The 21,633-nt window shown below is 39.2% G+C and overlaps 1 protein-coding gene and 1 long non-coding RNA gene across 4 annotated transcripts in view; one reads left to right on the top strand and one right to left on the bottom strand.

Moving 5' to 3' along the window:
• Positions 1–266: 266 nt before the first annotated feature.
• The window catches only part of s935 (glis1a), a 46,562-nt gene continuing 25,195 nt past the window's right edge, over positions 267–21,633 (bottom strand). Inside the window, exons 3-9 of one of the 3 annotated variants that reach the window (XM_011485979.3) lie at positions 16,044–16,205; positions 12,108–12,224; positions 10,355–10,475; positions 8,017–8,173; positions 2,192–2,319; positions 2,028–2,105; positions 267–1,941 (exon numbers count right to left, since the gene is read on the bottom strand). In XM_011485979.3, coding sequence (XP_011484281.1) covers positions 1,802–1,941; positions 2,028–2,105; positions 2,192–2,319; positions 8,017–8,173; positions 10,355–10,475; positions 12,108–12,224; positions 16,044–16,205 — 903 coding nt within the window. In that variant the 3' untranslated portion in view covers positions 267–1,801. Of the gene's footprint in view, positions 1,942–2,027; positions 2,106–2,191; positions 2,320–7,630; positions 8,174–10,354; positions 10,476–12,107; positions 12,225–16,043; positions 16,206–21,633 lie in introns of those variants that run through there. The other 2 variants (XM_011485980.3, NM_001164879.1) reach the window with 2 other exon arrangements.
• On the top strand, positions 6,479–10,675 carry LOC110016792. Its single transcript, XR_002292133.1, has 2 exons — positions 6,479–7,704; positions 7,930–10,675. It is a non-coding gene; the product is annotated as an uncharacterized LOC110016792 (long non-coding RNA).

Genomic DNA, 21,633 nt, shown 5'->3' with positions numbered 1-21,633 from the left:
TAGATATTCTAAGCCAGTGCAAACAAAGTCACTCAAACACAGACTGACAGGGGTTTGCTTGCTTTTGCCACTTCTGACTTATTAATCAAGAGAACAAATGGCAGCACTGAATTAGATCCCTTTTAAACAGGAACAAAAGAATGCTCACATGTTGCAACCACAATGTTTACTTTCTTCTGTCTTTTAATATAAAAGTACCGAAATTTGGCAAATGTAATAGATTTATAGGAATTTACAATAATAAATGACAGATCAGTGACCAAATATCAGAAGAATACTGATCTTTATTTAGATATGAAAACAATGCATTTTTATGTAATCCATACAAAATAATAGTAGGAAATTTATAAAATGCTACAAAATCAGTGTAAACTTTTCCCATTATTACTAGAATCTTCACTTGAAGATGGAGTGTAGAAAAGTTACTTGTAAACGGTCCACTCTTCCTTTTTAATGAAAATAATACTGAAAATGTAGCCATAAAGTCAAAACAATACACCGAAATAAGGAACATAAAATAAGATTAGTTTAAAAACTTTAAAAAAATGGTAGTGCATTTTTCATTTGAAATAGTTTAGTTTAGTTTTGAAATATTTATTTTGAGAACTTTTTCGTTTACAGCCCTTGAAACACTAGAGGGCAGTGTTGACTAGCCTTACTGCTGCACGGTCAAATCCTAAACCATAAATGTTTTTCTAATGTCTGCTTATTCAGATGTTAAACTTCTTTAAGCATTACAGAAACTGACATCTAAAAAACCAGGTTTGAGACCTAAAACAAGTTAAAATCCTCTACTTTCCTACTCATCGTCTTGACGTTGAGTCATGGCATCTGGACCTAAAAATCTTCCTTCTTGGAAAAAGCCACTTGGGTGAGTAGTGAAACATTTCAACAAAAAAGATTTGAGGTCCGGGTGCTGTGACTCAACTTAACCTTTGGTGACATATTTAAGCGCATGACAAACCTGTTCATTTCAATTTTAGACTGGTAAACAGTTTCGACAGCTTTACGTTCATCAATTGTTGTTGAAGTTAATTCAAGACAGAACATATTTTCTCCAAAGACATTTTGGGGATCTCATTCAAATCTATTATTATTTTTTTCACCCAAGGACACTTTGACTTTAGCACTGAAAAAGCTGGAGAATGAACCAGGCCTTTTGACAAGAGAATACGACATTTAGGCCTCAAATGTCTTTTTTATGCAGACAACACTGCTGACCCAATTGTCCTGTATTACAACACTGCAAAGAACATTCTTTAATGTTTAACTTTGGCAGTGTAAGAGATGGAGAAAGTTAAAAAGTGTAAAGCTTTTTCTATTGAGTTCATAAATGCTGCAATCATTACTGTATTTTCTATTATTTACATAAATATTCTTATCATTTCTCCAGTTTGGGTCATTCATGTTTACTTGTTTTCTGTAGCCTCCAATAATTTTCTAAAGTGTCCACTGCCACTATAAATTTTCAAACAATATTGTAGTCCCATTATTTATCACGCACCTAGGTGTGAGATATTTGTTCTCCACATTTGACCCACGCCTGGGGGAGGGAAGGGCTGCAGACACAGCTGCATTGAGGAATCAGTTGGTAGTTCAACTCCCACAATCCAACCCCTTGAGTCCCATTTTAAGAGTCTTTAATATGCCCCAACTGTGGATTTGAACCCACAACCTTCCAGTCTCAGAGCGGATATCTTATCACTAGGTCTGAAGAAGTAAGGCTGAATAGGTGTCAGTTGGTGTAGGATTTTGTCCAGTTCTTCCAAAACATTTGTGCTTGGTCTTTGGACTACCATTATCAGTCCAGATAGATGGAGAAGATCTGACTGAGGCAGCGGTCGACCCCTCCGGCCTGGAAGAAGAAGCTGTCCTCCGGACAGGCAGACACGGGGTACCTGCCTCCTGCCTGTCCCTGCAGGTCATGCAGCAAGTCGAATCCTGTCCGGTTAAAACAAACACCTGGTTTGTTTTGTCTTAGTCATTTAGTCCTATAAAGGGTTTACTTTCCTGTGTTGCTAACCTACCTGCAGAGTGAGTCGTGGAGTTTTCAAAGCTCCCATCACGGGCGGCTGGAACCACCTTTCCCTCTGCGTACAGACAGTCTTGGAAGTACAGAGGAGGAAATGATGAGAGACAAAGGCATTAGAACAGTCAGAACTTGTTACTCCTTTCATCCAACTGTTTGTACCTTGCTGCTGTGAAAACACAGACTGCTGGTGGCTGTAGACTTTCTGCGGCTGGACGTCACCTCTGTCCAAGGGGGGGCTCAGCAGACTCACATCAGTGGACTCAAACAAAGATGCTGGTCTGTACCTGCTGATAAATCAAGTTGAAAGTCCCACTCTGATACTCTGTTGATCTATTCTCAAAGCGTTCCCAGTGGTTTTTAAATTAGGATTAGGCTGTTTTTAGCCAATGTCAAATACCTGTCTTTTTTTAAGACATAGCTTCTGCAGAGCAGCAGGAGTTCCTTAGAAATTCACCTCTGAGTTGTGGTGAGACTGTTGGCACGGAGTACTTCCAGTCACCAATCTGTTTATGCTCTCCCCCTAACTTAAAGCCCCTCACACCCCCTACCTAACTTTCCTGGTGCAAAAATATTGTTGCTATCCAATGGATGCATCAGAATGGAGCAGAGCAGGGAGCTTCTGGCTCGCCATAGTAGCTTTTACATCACAGCTATAAGTGTCTGCTCCTGAATCACAATGATCTGAATAAAGAAATACTCAGAAATGCAATGTTAAGAATGATTTTCCTCATATATGTCCATCATCATGAGGGAAGTGCTACAAAAACATGTCAAAAACACCAAAAACACTTTTTTTTTATCAAAGTTGGTCTTCAAGGGTCATATTTGAAGGTGAAATATTTTTTCTGAAACTTTTTACCGTATTTTCCGGACTATAAGTCGCACCAGCCCAAAAATGCATTATAAAGTAGAAAAAAACACAGATAAGTCGCACTGGACTATAAGTCGCATTTTAACTTTCACAACCTTATATGACACAATCATAGCAGACTGTTTATCTCATAATTTCACAGTAATTTTTTCTCAAACTTATTTATTTATTCTTTTCATGAAGCATCATTGGCTAACTAATACTCTGTTTTCATCCTGTATTTGTAGAAACAGTTTTCACTTTTATTGCATTTCTGAATCTATGAAATCATTGGAAAATAGAATATTATGTTTTTAGCCTTCAAGATCTTACTGTAAAAAAAGTTTGCTGATTCTCTGAGTCACTTAACATACTCTTAACACTTAACATACCTCATACATCAAATTGACCCAGGAACATCATCTCTGTTCCTCACAAATGAACATAACAGGAGGGTTAACAATGTATTTATTTCAATTTATTTCTAATATAAGTCGCTGCGGAGTATAAGTCGCACCCCTTGCCAAACTATGAAAAAAAGGGCGACTTATAGTCCGGAAAATACGGTAATTCTTCAGGATGAATGGTAAGAGGTAAAGGTAAGGTGAGGTAAGGTAAAAGGTAAAATATGAATTGTTTCTTACTACAAGCCTAGCAGCATTTTTCTCTCATGTTTTCTTGAAAAATTGTTAAATTACTTTTATCTTTTATGTTTTGTTGTATGATAGAAACATGTTTCTATCCAAAACTTAAAATTGAACTCAGTAAATTGCCTATAAGTGCTCAAAATACAAATTAAAATGTAGTTAAAAATCGACTTCTGCAACAGCCCTACTTCAATAATTTTTTTCAACCATGAAGAGCTTTCTGATTTTATGATTTAAAATCAAAACTGAAAAAATCAGTAACTTTTCTGGTGTTTTTTCTGCTCCAATAAAGTACTTAAAGCAGTAAAATTCAATCGAACCAAGCAGAAACTCAAGGATCAAATTCAAACTCAGACCAGACATTTTCTTTTGTAGTTAAATAAACATTAGCCACTCAGTTTTCTTAGAAATATAAATACGAATGATCTTCAAGCAGCACACATTATATAAAGAAGCATTTCAGCCTCTGAGGTTTTTTTTTCCCAGAGCTGAATCAGTTGCCATGCTCAAGGAATGTGCTGACTTTGCACAAACACTCTGACTCAACATGGAAACCAATGAGTCAGTGTGCAAGAAGAAAGAAAGGCAGCCGGATCTCTCTGAGGAGATATGTAGCTGGATGGTATTTGAGACACCCCCGCCTCAGCATTTTATGTGGCCTGAAGCTCTCCTGGATGATGTACTGGAGCATATTGGTCCCCTGTGAGCTTGGGAGGATTTTAGAGGGCTTCATAAACAAGCCAGACTGTCAGAGATGTGGCGGCTGTTGGCTAAAGTGGAGTCTGTGTTCATTTCAGAGAAGCTATGAAAAAAAGAGACACCAAATTCCCATGTCAAATGCTATCCATGTAACTTAACTGTCCTTGCTTTTAGTGCAGAAACATAATAAAAGCCTAAATTGATCACAAGGACTTTTTTGAATTCCAAATTAATATAACTTACAGATGGTTGTGGCTTCCCAAGGTAATAAAGACCAGACTTCGTGTGGATTATGTAAACAAAGGGGACTTTGATACAGTGTGACCATTGAATGTGCTGTGATGACTGCGGCCCGAAATATTCAACAAGTCTTTCGATTCCCTCCACGCAGCCCCCTGTAGCATCTTAGCAATTAACAACGTTGCAACAACATAGCTAAGATGTCTGATGGCTGCCGTCGCCTGAGTGGCCCAAACCGCTCAGACGCCTGCCCTTACCAAAGCGCGAGTCGACGCCTGAGGGAGCGGATGTCAGCATGGGCTCAGGAAACTATTTCTCTGATCATATATTAACAGCTAGCCACCCCCCATGCTCACTTTTTTCATGCTAACTAACAACCGCCAGCTGCTTTCCTCGTTTTTGTCTGGAATCAGGAGACTGTACAAGATCTAAAGCTCATATATTTATTCTCTCAGCATGACAGAGGAGCTGCGAGAGCTCCATGTGAGAAAGATCAACACAAAACTCATTGCATGTTGGAGCTGCACGTACACGAAAACATGCAGAGGTCTCTGACAGTTTGACTGTCTGACTGGGTCAAGATTCACTCTGTTTCTACAATGTAAACTTGCAAATTTTAAAAGTGAAAGTAGTGTTTCTTTGTGAGAGCTATCCTGGCTGGTGTGTCTGTGTGTGATGGACAAGCTGCTCTGAGAAGTCAAGCCTCCAGCCTCCCCTCCCTGATGACCACAAAATATACACAAATGCTTTCTCAAGGGCATTCCTCAGTGCTGCAACATCTATCCATTTAAAGGGGGTCAAGATGGCCTGTTCCAGCGAAGAGCAGACTCCAGCCTGGCTAAGAGCTGAAAGAAGGCTGCCAGCTGGGCTGTGAAGCAAAGATAATTTACTTTCACGTGTTTGAAGTTATTTGAAGAAAAACAAGTGCTTGACTGGTGTTGGCTTTGGCACGTCGTGGCGTACTGCGGCACCAGCGGGATTCAGTGACATTCTCCACCTCCAGAAAGGAGACGTCAGTGGACAAACGGCATAACTGCATAGCAGCTCTGGCTGCAGGCTGTGTAGCTGTTTGCTGTGCAGAAATTCTGCACCTTTACTACATTTATTTGTACAAGTGTAGAATATCTTTTGGTAAAGTATACTTTTTGCTTTCCAAACATACTATTTTAGAGTCTTTAAAGCCCTTCTCTGATGAAACGGGTATTTTTAAAATGTTCCCTCATTTATCGCAGGGGATACATTCCATTAATGACCTACAATAGGTCAAACTTGCTCAGTAGCATGATGAGGTTTGAATACAGTACTCCTCATAACACACTTTATCCACTTTTCTAAGACAGACATGACAATTTTCACACTCTCTTGTTTAAATTCACAAAGTTCGAACCTTCAAAGAAAAATACGTCCAGGATTACAGAATGAAAACAAAGCTCTGCTCACGAAGAAGATTTATGTAACTCTGACAAGCTAACTGACAAGGTCAATGGCCAATCAGGACTCAGAACACAGTGTGCTGTTAAAATACTAAAATAAAAAGCATGCAACGTTGCACTGAAAACAATCCACAAAACAGCAAGAGTGTGAGAGGTGGACCCTTTAAATCCTTGTGAAACAGGAGCAGACACAAAAATGCCATTTGAAAAAGAGCTTCTTTGTGGGCAGGGCACAAGCTCCCTGCTCTGCTCCATTCTGATGCATCCACCAGCAAACAAATACATCCATGTACGTCTTTGCTTTCCTCGTCTGAGCTGGAATCTGAATCTGAATTGTACTGCTGGATAGCTGCAACAGTGCTCACCATTTTTCACTAATGTTAGGTTGGGGGTATGAGGGGCTGTAAGCTAGCTGGGGAGCATGTAAACAGATGGGAACCGCAAGTGGGAATGGGCTTACTCTGCACTAACAGCCCGCCTCAACTCAGAGGTGAATTTCTGATGAACTCCTGCCGCTCTGCAGAAACTATGTCCTAGAAAACATCTTTTTGTATTTTGGCAAAAACAGCGTCAACATAAATAAAAGACCACTGGAAACGCTTTAAAAATAGATCAAAAGATGATCAGAGTGGGACTTTGAATGAAATAGTTTTAGATCTTTTCACAAGCTAAACATGCTTTTTATCAATCTAGAGATAAAACGGAAAAGAAGCAGAGAGTGTGGCCTACACTAAACGACTGAAGGCCAGCTTGCCAAGACGTTCAGTCATTTCTTTCAGTGCAGACCTTCAGCAGATGATAAAAAACAACTTTGTCCGAGTTACTAAAGCCCAGTGAGGTTTAAGTGATTGGCAGGCAGCTGGAAGAATGTGGGCAACAAAGATGCACTACTGCTCCGTTTACAGCCAGCAGACTCCCTCATCTGAACTAAAAGATATGTGGGCTGTTGAAGAAAACAAATGGACAACGAATGTTAAATCTTTATTTTGGAAAACACTCAAACCTCTTGCAGAAGTGCAAATTTTCAACATTGTGTAATTAAGTGATTACTGGTAATTTCCTTGTCTATTATTTTGCCAAATATGATCCTTATTGGTTAAAATGTTATTCAAACACATTCAATCCAGTGTTAATAAACACCAGTATGTTTCATTTGAAATAACCTGTTATTTAAATGGTTATGATAACTCTAAATCACAAATGTCTTTGTCTTTCTGAGCTTCACTAAATGAAGCAGTTTCCACTTCCTGCTCCTCATTGGGTCAGTAACAGACAGTTTACAAGAAAATCTTTAATAGCCAAACATTTTGGGCCATAATGTCCAGAAATTACGACCCCGCAGGTTCTGAGGTTAATGACATTCACTTCAGTTTACAGCAGACATAAGCTCTGTGGTCTCAGACTACTCAATCAGTGCAACCCTAAAGCCATTGAGAGATTCCCAAAGAGGAGAAGAAAGCAAAGTGAGAGTGAATTTGTGTTGAATCAAAATATCTGATGGTGCCCAAGCCCTGCAAAGCCAGAGAACGCTCAAGAAATGATTCAACACATGCGCGGTTTGTTTGTAAAACAGAAAAATATTCACGCAAACGTTATGGGATCATTCTTAACCTTCATCCAAGAGTAGATCCAAAGTGAAGTGAAAAGCTGGGGTCTGTTTGTTTTTACTATTTTTATCTTTGGCAGGAAATCGTTCCGAATGAAAGCTGCCAAAAATAAAATCTCCTTCAGCGTTGCTGTATCGGGTTGGCAGCAGAAATCCCCGCAGCAGATAACTTGAAGCGCTGCCACACACCACAAGTGGTAAGTGAGGAAATGTGTTTTTGCGTTGATTTAGTGAATTGGATGAACGGACTGTTTGACTTTGCTTCTGGGTACATAATTAAATATCATTAAAGTGCTCCGTTTCCCAAAAGGGGTTTAATGTTAAAATACTTGACAGTGATCGAGTGCATCTTTTGCCTCCCTTTTTTGTATTATTTAGTAGAACAACCATGGGAATGACAATTAAACTTCTGCTGCTCACAGGGAAGGCACACATCATCATCAAGTCGCTGTAATTTCCCCAAACAAGCGTCGCCACATGAATAAACACAAAACTGCTCTCACACTCACCCGTCCCTCATGCTTCCTGGGCTGGCTAAGGAAGATATGGGACTGTTGGCATCAAAGTTCCTCTCTGGGCCGGAATACTGGGAGCAGGTGTCTGCTGAAGGAGCCAGGAAGTCTGGATTCATCCTGTTTTGAGTCGCACTGCTGTCGGAGAAAACACCTGAAAGAAAGACGCAGTTTACCTCAAAATTCATCCGATGACAAGGGGTGTGAAGGCAGCAGTGGAGGATAGGTCATATCATCATCATCATCATCATCATCATCATCATCATCATCATCACTTTGAAATTATTGAGAGAAACTTAACTTTGATCAAAATAGAAAAATGGCAACAAAACCAAATATTGCACTGACTGTCAGCTTTTACACAAACTACTGCTACCCTCAGACATTCAATGACCTTTTCCTAATTTCTGCTGCTCTCCGGTTCCTGAATATTCTGGTCCCAAACCTTAGAAGAAGAATACTGAGAAGATCAGGTTGGTAGAAGAGGAACTGAATCTGTGCCTGCTTGCTATTTAGCTCTGTCAGGTGTGTGCAGTCAGTGTCTTTGCAGCAGGAAGTATTTGAAACTCTGTCAGACGAAAGCTCCATTTCTCTGGCAGGCTCAGGACCTGAGCCTGCCAGAGAAATACCTTTCAATGCCTTTCAGTAAAAGTAACACATCTGTAGTTTGGTGCTCAAATTACAGAGTTACCCTTAGACAATTACACTCAGACAGATTACCCTTATACAGATTACATTTATTTAGATTACATTTATACATTCAGTCAGAGTTACACTCAGACATACTTAGGCCAAATCCGTATTCTTCCTCTACCACTACATTTGGTTACTTAATTGGAGAGTTATGTAGAAAAATAGTGTCTTCAAATCAGGACATTACTCCCACTCAATGATGTCATCAATAGTCGCCAGTGAGCTACGTTTGCGTATAGCTGCCAGCGCTTAGAAATACAAAACAACGTCAGTTTTTAGACTGAGTTCCATTCAGACAGAAGGAACAACAGGGAACCTGCTCCAACTCTGTCTCCCTACCTTGTGACTCCTGAGTTTGAATCGAGGTCTGATATTTTCATCCAAATATTTCTCAAGATTTTGGTGAGGATGGAATACGTTTAATGTCATCATTTAAAGATAAATTATAAAACCCAACATGTAGTTCATTTCTGTTCAAATGGAAAGAAAAAAGTTACAAAAATAAGTACAAAAACATGGTGTCTTTAAAAATGTCAAGGTAATTCTCACTAGAAAATATATTTTTTGACACAGAGTGATCATAACCACTATTGTAAAATAATTAAAAATCAAGAAACACGCAGAGTAATCTGTTGTTTTTTTTTCGTTTAAAGGCTTGTGTTCACATCTGAGGTCTCAAAACAGTCCCTTGATGAACACATTTAAAGTCAACAAACATTTCTGCTCTAAACTCCAAAGTAAAAATCAAGAAATTAGAATTTTTAGTTAACAATTTATTTACACATTTCTTAGTTGTGAAGATCTGATACCAGGAGAAACACACAAATGATGACATGATGGCATGAATAATTATGCCACAAAGATTCTGCAGTTATTGTCTGCAGGTTTTAGCTTTCCACTGGAAACAGCAGAACAGCACCACTTTTAGAAAAGGAGCAAGAGTCAAGCCTGAGAGCCAACTGTGGAGCCAGCAAAAGCTCTTCACACCAAAAACTAATCATTCAAAGCTGCAGCTCCATGTCACAAAAGTGGGGCTCTCTCTGAGTTTATCCTGACGATGATGACAGCATGTTATGTTAAAACCTCTAACATTTATATACATTTTGGTCATAAAATGTGCTTTAAACTGAGATATTCGCCTTTTTCCTTGATAAGTCAAGAGTCCTCTTGGGATATTTTCAAAATTACACACCGACATGCTTGTTTCACCACAAGTAAACGCAGCTCCCAGTGTGCCGTTCGAGGCTTTTCCGTCTCGGTCCTTTGGGTACAACTGCAAGTAGTCTGAAGTAATACACATGGACAGCTCTTTCAGATACTCTCCTCTCTCCTTTGCCAACGGAACCTCAGCGTACCTGACAGCTTCTTGAATCCAATTCAGCCATTGAGGGAAAAGAAAAAACCTTTGGCTGGAAAACCTGTGTTGGAGAAGTTAAAGGACAGGCAGAGTAAAGGCGACTAGCCCACAGTTGGTGCCCAATAATTGGACAAGGTAAACACGGACATGGTGAGCTGCAGCAGAAGGGATGAGGAGGGAGTAAAGGAGCAAATGAGGCCATGGAAGAAAATAACAACAGTCCAGGTGTTGAGCCGATTATCCATGTTAAAGGCTGATTTTTGCTACCGTTTCATCTGCACATACCTGTGAACTCATCTACAAACGGCAAGGTGCTTTCTCGACAGGAGGACACGGAACTGTGGAGATGCTGCCTTGCCAGGAAATCACTCAAGATCTCTGATTCCAGGATTGCGTGGACCTGAACCTGCCAGCAAGACGAAAAACAGACACTCACTTCAGTTTTACCAGTACATTAGATTCCTGAATGAGAATAATTACATGAAAGCTGCAGGTTGGTTGCTTTCCAGTGGAGTGCTGAAGCTCCAATAAAACATGTCGAAAGGCTTGATTGCACGAGGAAACTTGTTGATTGCTTTGTGCAGATCAGTAAAAATCCCAACTGTTTTTCTGCAGGTGGTCTGTGTTTTTTTCAGCTTCTTTTCAGCTTCTTGAGAAATAAAATCCCCAAATTTTGTTAAGCAATATTATTCCATTACACACAAAGTTAAGGCGAGCGCATTAACTTAATAATCCTCTTTTGAAATAGCTTCCCTCAGGACTCTTAAATAGAATTAATGGACAGAAGATTGTTGGAGAGCAAATCCAGACCTGTGAGCAGAAGCTCTTCAAGAAGACTGAAGGATTATAGCTTCATTAAAGCCTCAAAAGGGCGTTTCTCAGGTGGCACATTTGTGCCATTCTTGTTTCCTGGAGGTCTATTTGTAGCATCCAAGGGCTGCTGGGATAACACCCCCCCCCACCACCACCACCACACACACACACACGCAGAGCACTGAACATTGCGAAATTGCCCCCAAAAATTGGATAGATGGGAGTTTCTGAAGTGCATGTTTAGTATTTCAAAGTCTTAGTGAGCCCCACAGGGCGTGCTGGCCTTCTCACAGCTCACAGGCACACGTGGTTCTGTTTAAATGAACAGTGCATTTAAACATACACAAAATCCAGTGTCATTTACGGTCCACAGAAAACAAACAAGGCCCAGATAACACAGAACAATGGACTGGCTATTCTGACTTCCATGGAGTGTGTGCAATCACAGTTTTGCTGTATTTCATCTGGTGAATAACAAACACGCTCACTCGTTCCCCCTGCTGCTGCTGCCGCTGCTGCTCTCCAAGCTCCTTTTTCTCGGAAACAGGACATTTAACCACTGACCTCTGAGGACTCTTGCTTTTCTTTGCTCATATGAAAAATAGAAAAAGCTAGCCTGTTTTTGAACAATGTGATAAACAATGTATTTTTTTAGGCTCAACATGTGAGGGAACAAGTTCTGCTTTCCTGTTCTCCTGGAAATCATTATTTCTGTTGATGCTCTTCTTAGAGTTGAAAACACTAGTCAATTTTTGGTAAAGATTCTCCTTAGAAATGGACATTTCTTCAGTAATGTGTTTTGTTTCGAAGAATCCGCCTCATTTCACAAGTTTATGTACACTCTGAAGTGTCACTTTAATTTAGCTAATTTAAACAAAAATGAACAAAATCAATACCACTTATGAAACATCAAACATATACTATCAAAGGTTTTAATAATCACTTGGTAAAAACATGCACCAAATATTATGAAACAATCTCAAATATGGGAAATATTTACCTTAGATTGAAGTACTAGTACTATTCTCTTGTTTACCTATGATGGCCAAAGTAGCACTCTTTATCAATAATAATCATAGCTCTCTAAACATTACTAAAAATAATGTCTTCCATCAGAAAATCTGCTTTAATTTTTTTTCAGGGATGTGAAACCGTTCAGTCACATGGTTCTTCTGAAGAAGTTTAAGGAAGTACTCAAAGAATAATATGTAGTATAGTTTAGTACCTTGACCTCCTTCTCCTGCAGACCTTTCGTATGAGCATGAGCTTTGACATGCTTCCTTAGCGAGCTGGGATCGGTGTAACGCTTGGTGCATCCTGGGATCTGACAGGCGTACGGCTTCTGCGGACAAACGAGCGAGAAAGGTGAGGTTGTCTTGCTTCATTTGATCTCCTAAGGAACTCCAGCAGGCGCTGGCAATGCATTAGGAACTGTGATATCAATAAATTAAGACTATGAACTGTGTTTTCCTTTAAACACATTTTTTTGTGGGATTTTTTACGTGTGAAAAATAATTTTTATTAGCACTATGTATATATATTATTTTTAATTAATGAAATCAGTTTTTGTTGCTGTTTATGTGAGAAGTGTCTTTTATAACCAAAACAATGAGCTTTGAATAGAAATGCAAACAAAAAAATCAACATTAAATCAAATCAAATTCATGTGATTTGAAACTAAACTGCTTCAGGGCCTTTTGGTAGTCACAGTCAGGATAATAAATACAACAGTACATAATACACGAGTACTCCAAATAAACTTTGATGTATTTTGTTCATCTTCTTCTGTTTATTCCCTATCGGGGTCACGGGCTGCAGGAGCCTATGGCAAGGTCAGGGGGGGCACCCTGGACAGGTCGCCAGTCTGTCGCAGGGTAGAGTGTCCACAATCACACACCCACACACTCACACATTCACACCTAGGGACAATTTAGATTAACCAATTAACCTATGAAGCATGTTTTTGGATGGTGGGAGGAGAAAACCCACGCATGCACGGGGAGAACATGCAAACTCAAACTCAAAGAAACGTCCCCCCATTGATGTTCGGGTTCAGGTCCCCCAGCCGGGACTTGAACCAGAGGCCTTCTTGCTGTAGGCAAGAGCGCCAACCACTGCGCCACCGTGCAGCCCAAATAAAAATCTATTTGGAAATCTTGTCCTAATATATATGATAAAAATTTGATATTTCTTAAAATAAATATAAGTTTTTAAAATCTCTGTAGCTAAACTTTATGCTTATCCATGCAAAATAAAAAAATGTATAGGTGACTCTGCATAGAAAGAAAAGGTAATGTAGTCAGAAAAAAGATTTTTATGTCTAAAATGTTCTTGTACTTTTTATTATTTTAGCTGGAGTGAACGATTAAGTAGGCGATCAATATGAAATTACACATTCTCCATCATGAACCTAAAAATCGTCATGCTTTAGAAGCTGAAGTTTGGGGAAAATAAAAATTAAGTAACTCATCAAAGATGAAAATGTTAAAGCATTTCTTGACTGTTACGCTTTACTCAGCTGTCATTTACATCCAGACAGGGGGCCTCTTTAATGGCGCCAGATGGGTTGAATTCTTGATTTGTGATGCAACTGCAAAACTGCCATTAGCCAGCATAAAACCGCAGAGGGGGAAAAAAAACGTACTGCTCCTGTTGAAATAACAGCAGATTGCAACGTGCAGGTTCATCTCATCCGTGTAATGGAGATCTGATTTGCTAGATTACTGCTAAGTCTTCACTGCATGTCAGCAGGAGTAAAAATATCAGAGGGATGTGGAATGAATTCATGGAAGGTATGCAATTTAACGGTCCCACCAAAATCAGGTCACATATCCGGATTGAGCTAAGATTAAAACAGATTGATGTGGGTGTTTAGGAACGAACACACGGCCTCCGGACTATTGGAATGTAAACAAAGGTTTGAGAAATCCTCATTTTGTCCTTTGAGGACGTTCTATCCTTGGTCTTTCCCTATTTGCCACAAATGTGTCCACTTTTTTGGAATCCACATTTCCATAATTTAAACTTATTTTTTAGTTAAAACTTCCTACAGGAAAGCTATAATTTTTACAATTTATATAGGCCAGTGTTTTTCAACCAGTGTGCCGTGGGAAATTATCCATTCACTGATCTAAAAACATTTTCATCTCCAGGATTTCAGCTCTGTGTTCATCCAAACAGGCCCTGATAAAACCCTGAGTAGTTAGGAATATGAAAGATCATAAAATACTTTTTTCTTTGTGTTTATTTGATTCTATTAAAGACATTTGATAAGAATGACAGTACCACGATTTAGCCGCAGCTTCAGCTCTGTTTTCGAAAAAGTCCCGCCCCTTTACCTGTCTCCACCAATCATTCTTGGAGGCTTAATCATACGTCATCAGTCTGACCAATCAGAAGTAGTTAAAGTCTTCACTTCCTTGTTCCGATTTAACTCATAAAGTCTCTCAGTTCCAACAAAAATACCAGCTAAAGCTCGTCTTTAGCGGTGTAGCTTTCCACAGAATCCGTTATCAGACCGTGGAACAAGTGAACAAAACCATGAAGCTCGGAGAAGAGAGTCTGTCTGCCAACTGCGTCAGTTTTTGCACTACATCTCCCATGATGCATTGTGGTAAAGTGACTCTGCGTCCCTGTTAAAAGTCTTGAAACAACAACGCACACACATCAAACAGTTTTTAAATCTTCTTGATGAAATCAGAGGTCAACAGTTTAGTTCTCCTTCAAGGTTTGTGTTTATTAACAGCCAAACATCCCAGAGTTTGGTCCAAGTCATCTTTCTAACTGAAACACTTTTCTGATAACGTCTGGATTAAACAACAAATTCACTTTCAGACTTCAGTCACTTTTACAAAAAGAAAAGTTAAGCTTAAATAGAAGTAATAACAACATTTTAGAAACAGGATTAAGGTGAAGTGGCCAACAGACACAATTAAATTAAACTGAAACAATTTAATAATCTAAAAAGAAATAAAAAGTTTTTGTTAAAGTTTTAAATACTTCATTTTTGATTAAAACTAAAGAAAAACTAATGAAACTTCAACATGTTCACTTTTTGTGTAGCTACAATAAACATCAATATAAGGTTACTTTTTTGTGTAAAATGTATCAAACATATTGTAATCATATTGTTCAAAAATTATAGTTGCCTATGCACCAACATTTAAAAAAATAGGGGTAAAAAAAGAGTTTCTCCTTTTTTCAATTTTTGTATGCTGGTGTGTAGCAGGGTTTTTGTCAAGGATAAAGGTTCAAAAAAGGTTAAAAAACACCGATATAGGTGTATATATTGCTTAGCAAATATTTTTTGACACGTACTCTATAAGCCATGTGGCTTTACAAATTATATTTTTTGAATTCTTAAAAGCTATAAAAACTTTTCCCTATGAGGAAATCAGTAGTACCATAGTGCAGGAAATTTCTAGAAATTCTGTCAAAGAGAAATGTGATTTTCAAGAGAAAACCATATCTGAGAGTTACATGAAACAAACACCGTCTGTAACACAGCAGGAGAAAAACTATTATAGAGTAGACAGGAGAATAAGGTCTGCCCTTTTGCTCAGATCAATTGTTTTTTTAATCCTTGAAATGAAGCAAACTAGTTTTTGGAGCAGAGTAACCATAACTAAAGCTGTTCCTCCTACAGCGGAAGAAAGGAAAAATATTATCAATAATATTCTTCTTTGCACTGTTTGGTTGGAGCTGTGGCACTAAAATATTTCAAATATATGATTAAATTGTAACGTTTTTAGAAACTGCAGGAAAAAGTAAATTGTTGCCATTAAACTCAGCATGTTCACTGGTAAAGCTGCTTTTCTAAAAACAGAGCTTTCTTCATGGAATGTTTCATAACCATTGTTTTGTTCCTATTTTCCCTTAAAGAAGTATAGAAATGAAAACTCTGCACAACTGCTGCATCACCACCCTAAAGCCTGCGGATGCCATTCTCAGGGGTTCAGCTTTACAATTGATCAAATGTGTCGATTCTGGGATAAGGTTTATAAATACATTTTGTTTATGTATGTGACATAACCACTGACACAGATTTTCAGATTCCCTCTTTAACTCAAAAAAGCTCAAATAACTTTAAAGAATAATAGTGGCATCCTTCTGTGCCACAATCAGGCAAACGTGAGGGGCAGTGCGTCGGGTGTCCACTGACCGTGTCCAGGTGTGTCCGCTGGTGTTTGGCCCGATCGCTGGAGTTACTGAAGGCTTTTAGGCAGCCGGGATGCTGGCAGATGTAGGGTTTCTCCCCTGTGTGGCTCCTCAGGTGGATTTTCAGATTCTCCAGACGGGAGAAGGCCTTGGAGCATCCCTCAAACTAAGAAGACAAGGAGGAGACATCCAATGATTGGTACAAGGCCCTGTCCAAGACACAAACTCTTTTTAGGCAAAAATTACTTTTAGATTTGATGCACATTTCAGAACATACTAAACACATGTTTATGCCATGGTGTTCACACTGGACAAGCAGGAAGGGACTTCTCCTTCTTTTTTCTTTTACTACTGTTTATTAGCGCATGTCCGCCACCTACAGTTGTTGTTGGAAGAGACTTGGCGCTGAATGTCGAAACAGTGCAAATCCGGTAGTCTTGCTCCAGGCTTTTTCTTTCACAGCACTATTCCCATATGTGAAAAGCTTTCATATAATTACGGCCGGACAAAAACCCCAGTTATTAATTTCTCCTTTGTGATTACTTTTCAAATAGTTGGCACTTCTGTGAATTAAAAAGGACACCATCCATGCATCACAACTAAATCCGAGTCCCTGATTGGTCAAAGTTCGACCCGGTTTGACTTGCAACGCACGTTTATTGGCCGCACGTTTTGTGCGTAGAGCCTAATAATGTGGTGTGACCATATTAAAATGTAAAAAAAAGTGTTGCTTTCATGTCAGAGTTGTTGGTTGTTCATAAAAGGCATAGAGAGAAAATATTTCATTCTGTTTCCAACCGGAATAATTTGTGGTATTTTGCATTTCAGAGAGTTTCTGTTGGATCCATACAGCAAGTCATTATCCAGGACAGTGGTCAAAACTGCACAGTAACTTTACAAAAACCACTTTAGAGTTTGGACCATTGCCTACGACAATTTCCTGCTAAAACTTTAGGAGCAATAATTGAAAGAAGCAGAATTCTAAGGCCTGATTTTGATCTCCTTAAACAGGGTTCCTATATGACAACATGAAAATTACAAGACCTGTAGCTCCAAACATTATAAACTTAAAAGTGCATTCGCTTTGAATACTCGTAATGTTTAAGGAGGTCTTCGGCATCACTGAGGCCTGATTTGACGAGCTCATAGAGTGGCTGTTTTTCTTCCTAATGTTAATTCTAGGTTTTACTGCTCTAACTAATGAACCTATAAATGTCACTCACCTCATTTATTTTAATAACTTGGTGCATGAAAAAAAGTCCCACTACATCACGATGATTAACACCTTTTTTGTCAGCTGAGCTGTGAAAACAAACTTTGACTCAGCAGCGAGTATTATTAGAGGAAAAAGATGCACATTCTGGCCGTTAAAAAAACACCCGACAGACGTTACAAACTGGGAAAAGGGGTTGAATTCATTCAAAACACTGACCACATTGATGGGAGATACTCATTTTCCGACCCAGCGACAGGAATGATTTCATTCTCCTGTTTGGCTCTGAGCGCTTTATGAAAAAGCTGAACAAAAAAGTTTGTCAAGGAGTTCAAGTGTGACGGGTAATTCATTCTCATGTGTTGATGTTGATCTAATTTTAATCCATTTGCAGGGTGACATTTATGAGCAGCAGCATAAACCATTACAAATAAGTAATTAAGGAAAGTACATGAATGAAAGGCTTCTGAATGAATTATTAATCAGTCATGGCTGATGAAAGCAGGGAATAACAAGGTTTGGGGAAATGGGCTCCAAAAACTGAAAGCCATCACAGATGTGAGCTTCAGAGAAGGACTGCAGCTGACTGACCATCACTGTCGCAAACAAAATGCTTTGTACAGTCTGTAGGATTCTGTTACTAAAAAAAGTTTTTTTATTTTATTTCTTTATGCTTGTTTAAAATGGACATTTCTTTATCATATATAGAGAGATCAACTTTTTGTTTTGACCCCAGCGTGGTGGGTTATGTCCTTGTAGAGTAAAGCCATAGTCACAACTGCCCTTACAGGTGGTCTGCGGAGGAAAAATGGTTCAACTTGCGCAGGTGCCACGCACAAAATTTTAAGATTGTAAACAACCTGCTGTGCCCCGCAGGTGAAAGTGCTCATGCACATTTTTTCTATGGGCATGCTGCGAGCGACAGGTCAGAGCAATCACTTAAAAAAACACAAAAGGGTCAGTAGAGGTGAAGTAGGTGAGACGCATGCGTATCAAACAGATTTTTCTTTTTGTCTTGATCTTAGTTTTTTTTATTCTAAATTGTGTTATTTAAGTGAAACTGCTTTTCTTTGTGTTTCGGTTTTTCTTTGCGCAGTGCACAAGGAGTATGTTAGTACTGTGCAAGGGATAAGTGCACGCTCCTTGCATGCAGCCTGACTGTTAGTGTAGTTTGTGTGGGTATCCTACGAGCATCCTACAAGGACTTACACATCACCTGCCCCCCCTAATGCATGCAGCATTTGCTTGAGGTCAATGAGGAGCTAGTGCTCGCATCCAACCAATGACAAGAGTGCGGCGTATGACACAGACATTGGCTGGTTTTTGTGGCACATTTGTAACATGGTTCCCTGCTCTGCTTCCAGCGCGGAAGAGAGAGAATTTCTCTCGAGTGAAAATTGTTTTGATTGCACATAGTTTTGAGTTTCAAGTGCATTTTTCTGTGTCATGTGCAAAAGAATTTTTTTACCACAAAACGTTTTTAGGTTTTACGCTCAAACAGTGAGTGTTGCACTTGGGCTACTACTACTTTCTGTAATGAAAAAAACTGTTTGTGTTTTTGCAAGTGAAGATTGCATTGTAATCTTTTTAATTTTTCATGAGCTTTTTACATGTTTTACTAAAATTAGGGAGGTCCTACAGCTGCTCATGTGGGAAACTACAAAATCCTTATTGAGACTATACTGACAATATTCATCTAAAAAGCACCAACCAGGCCAGAAATGTGAGTGTAGTGACGGACACAAACCAACAATTTGATAAACAGATGAATGCAGTCACAGTCAGCCTATATCATCCTAAAAAGATTTCAAGGATGAAAGGTCTGATGTCTAAGCAGGACCTTAAATTCAGTTCTTTTTCACTTTTTATTTAATTTTCTTTTAATAAACAATTGCAATTTCTGTTAAAATGTTTCTTTTAATGTTTAATTCAAACCACTTTGAGTACATGACATGTCGTATACTAGTAGACGTGCCAGTGTGAGCAAACCCTGCAGTGTCATTCATATTTCTGTGTGATGAGCTGGGGTTGCCCTCCTATTTTGTGACCAGGAGCTGAAATAAAGATAACTGATGTAAAAAAAACTTGTTTATTGTTTCGTTTTGACATTTGTACCAGCACAAGCAAAGGGTCTATGTGACAGACAAAAGCTTTAAATTCGTTTTTCGATTCAACTATTGTCAGAAAACATAAGAACGGATGAAATGAAGGACAAAGTCACAGTGTAGCAGAATGATGAGCACAGAAGTGCTGGGAAGTAAACTCACAGCAACAATTTATGTGTCCTCACGTCTTCACATTAAACATGTTCAGTATTATAGTAACATAACTTGTAGTTAGTAACTGGTAGTTTGCTTGTATTTCCTAAAACAAAGGTGTTAGAGGTCTCACTATATTTCTTCTTATTAACTCACAAAGCTCAGATTTTTTTATTTTTTTTGTCAGGAATCTCTTGATGACAAAAATAAGTTTTTCCTGTTTGTGTTTCCTCCAGCGCAAACACATTCGGAGTTTGTGGTCCAGACACCATTTGAGTCTTGGAAAGTTCAGTGACTTTGGTTATTTATGAAGTTCAAATTTGGCCTTGACTGTCAGAATAAACAGAAGTTGATCATCAAAAAACATCTTGAAGTCATCGCTCATCTTAGTTTCTTCTGCTGTAAATTCAAGTGGAGAAAACGTAAAAGTTCAAAAAAGCGTTGATCATTTTTGTGCCCATCAGAGTGATGTTTAGCAAGTCCAGACATACTCGCGTCGTAAACTCATCAAGAAAGTAAATGTCTCATTTGAAGCCGAAAAAGTTTTTTATAGTTAACGTGTTTGATTTTAGCAAGTTCAATATAAATCTGTCTGCATGAGAAATGAGAGGATACTTATCATAGCAGCTGTAAAGTAAAGCTCATTCTGAACTACGGTGAGACAAAAAAACATTTTCCGGTCAATGAAAAACGGAGTTTGGCCTGCAATGCTTACCACTGATAAATGTTAAAGTCAGGGGCAAAATGTCAAACAAAGAAAATCCACGAATCACATAGTTTGATTTTTAAAGAATGTATTTCTATGATGGAGCAGAAAATAAGTATTTGTTTAATAACAAAAGTTCAGCTCAATACTTTAGGTTAGTAATAATAGAGCTGAAATGTTTCCTGCAGGTCTGCAGCAGGTTTGCTTTGAAGCTGCTATTTTGGTCTATTCTTCCACACAGATCTTCTCCAGAGTTGAGATGTTTTGGCTCTGATGCTGGGCAACACAGACTTTCAACTCCCTCCACAGATTCTCTACTAGAATGAGGTCCAGAGACTGGCTAGAACCCTCCAGAACACTGAGATGCTTTCTACCTAGACAATTCTTCGTCACTCGGGCGATGTGTTTTGGATCTTTGTCTAGCTCTAGTTTATAGTGGCTGGGTGGCTCGGTTGGTAAGGTGACAAGCTACCATGCAGGAATCCAGGGTTCGATTCCCGGAGGGGAGTAAGCAATGGTACTGGGGGGCAATTACCATATCAATGGCGAGCAGTTAACATCACCCAGTGGGGGTCCTTAGGCAAGACCCTTAACACTACTGCCTCCCGAGCGCGGTTCAGCTGCAGCTCACCGCTCCCCCAGGGGATGGGTCAAATGTGGAGAAGAATTTCCCCATTGAGGGATGAATACAGTATAAATTTATTTATTTAGCTGGAAGATCCAGCCACGTTTCATCCTCACTGATGAAAGAAGGTTTTGGTCCAGGTCCAAGGTTTTGCAGAAAATCATCTCTGAGCATGATGTTTCCAACCCCATGCTTGTCAATAGGTTTGGTATTCTTGGGTTGTACCTCAGCATCCCTCTGCTCCAACACGCCAAGTGGAGTTTGTACCAAACTATGGTTTCATCTGATCACATGACATTTTCCCAATCCTCCTCTGCATTATCCAGATGGTCTCCGGAGAACTTCAGATGGGCCTCGACACGTCCTGGCTCAAGCAGGGGGATCTTTGGAGCTCTGCAGGATTTGAATCCATTAGGACATAATATGTTACTATGGTAACCTTTGTTACTGTGGCACCAGTTCTCTCCAGGTCATTGACCAGTTCCCCTGTGTATTTTGGTCACCGTACTAAAGTTCTTTTGTACCCTACCAGGTGAGATCTTTCATGGAGCTCCAGGTGGAGGGAGATGGTCAGTAATCTTGCGTTTCTTCCCTTTTCTAATAATTGTTTCCAACAGTTGGTCTCATCAAGCTGCTTGTTTATCATAGATTGGTTCATTCCTGTCTGGTTCAGGTCTACAACCTTGTCCCTGGTGTGCTTCGACAGCTATTTGGTCTCTTTCAGGGCTGGAGAAGTCGCAGTCTGACTGTTTTGGGGTGTGGACAGGTGTCTTTTCTACAGATGATCAGTTC

The sequence above is a fragment of the Oryzias latipes genome, chromosome 17, assembly GCF_002234675.1.
Source record: "Oryzias latipes chromosome 17, ASM223467v1".
In the NCBI taxonomy this organism is placed as follows: domain Eukaryota; kingdom Metazoa; phylum Chordata; class Actinopteri; order Beloniformes; family Adrianichthyidae; genus Oryzias; species Oryzias latipes.
The sequence above is the reverse complement of the archived record's forward strand: the minus strand, read 5'-3'. Positions and strand labels throughout refer to the sequence as shown.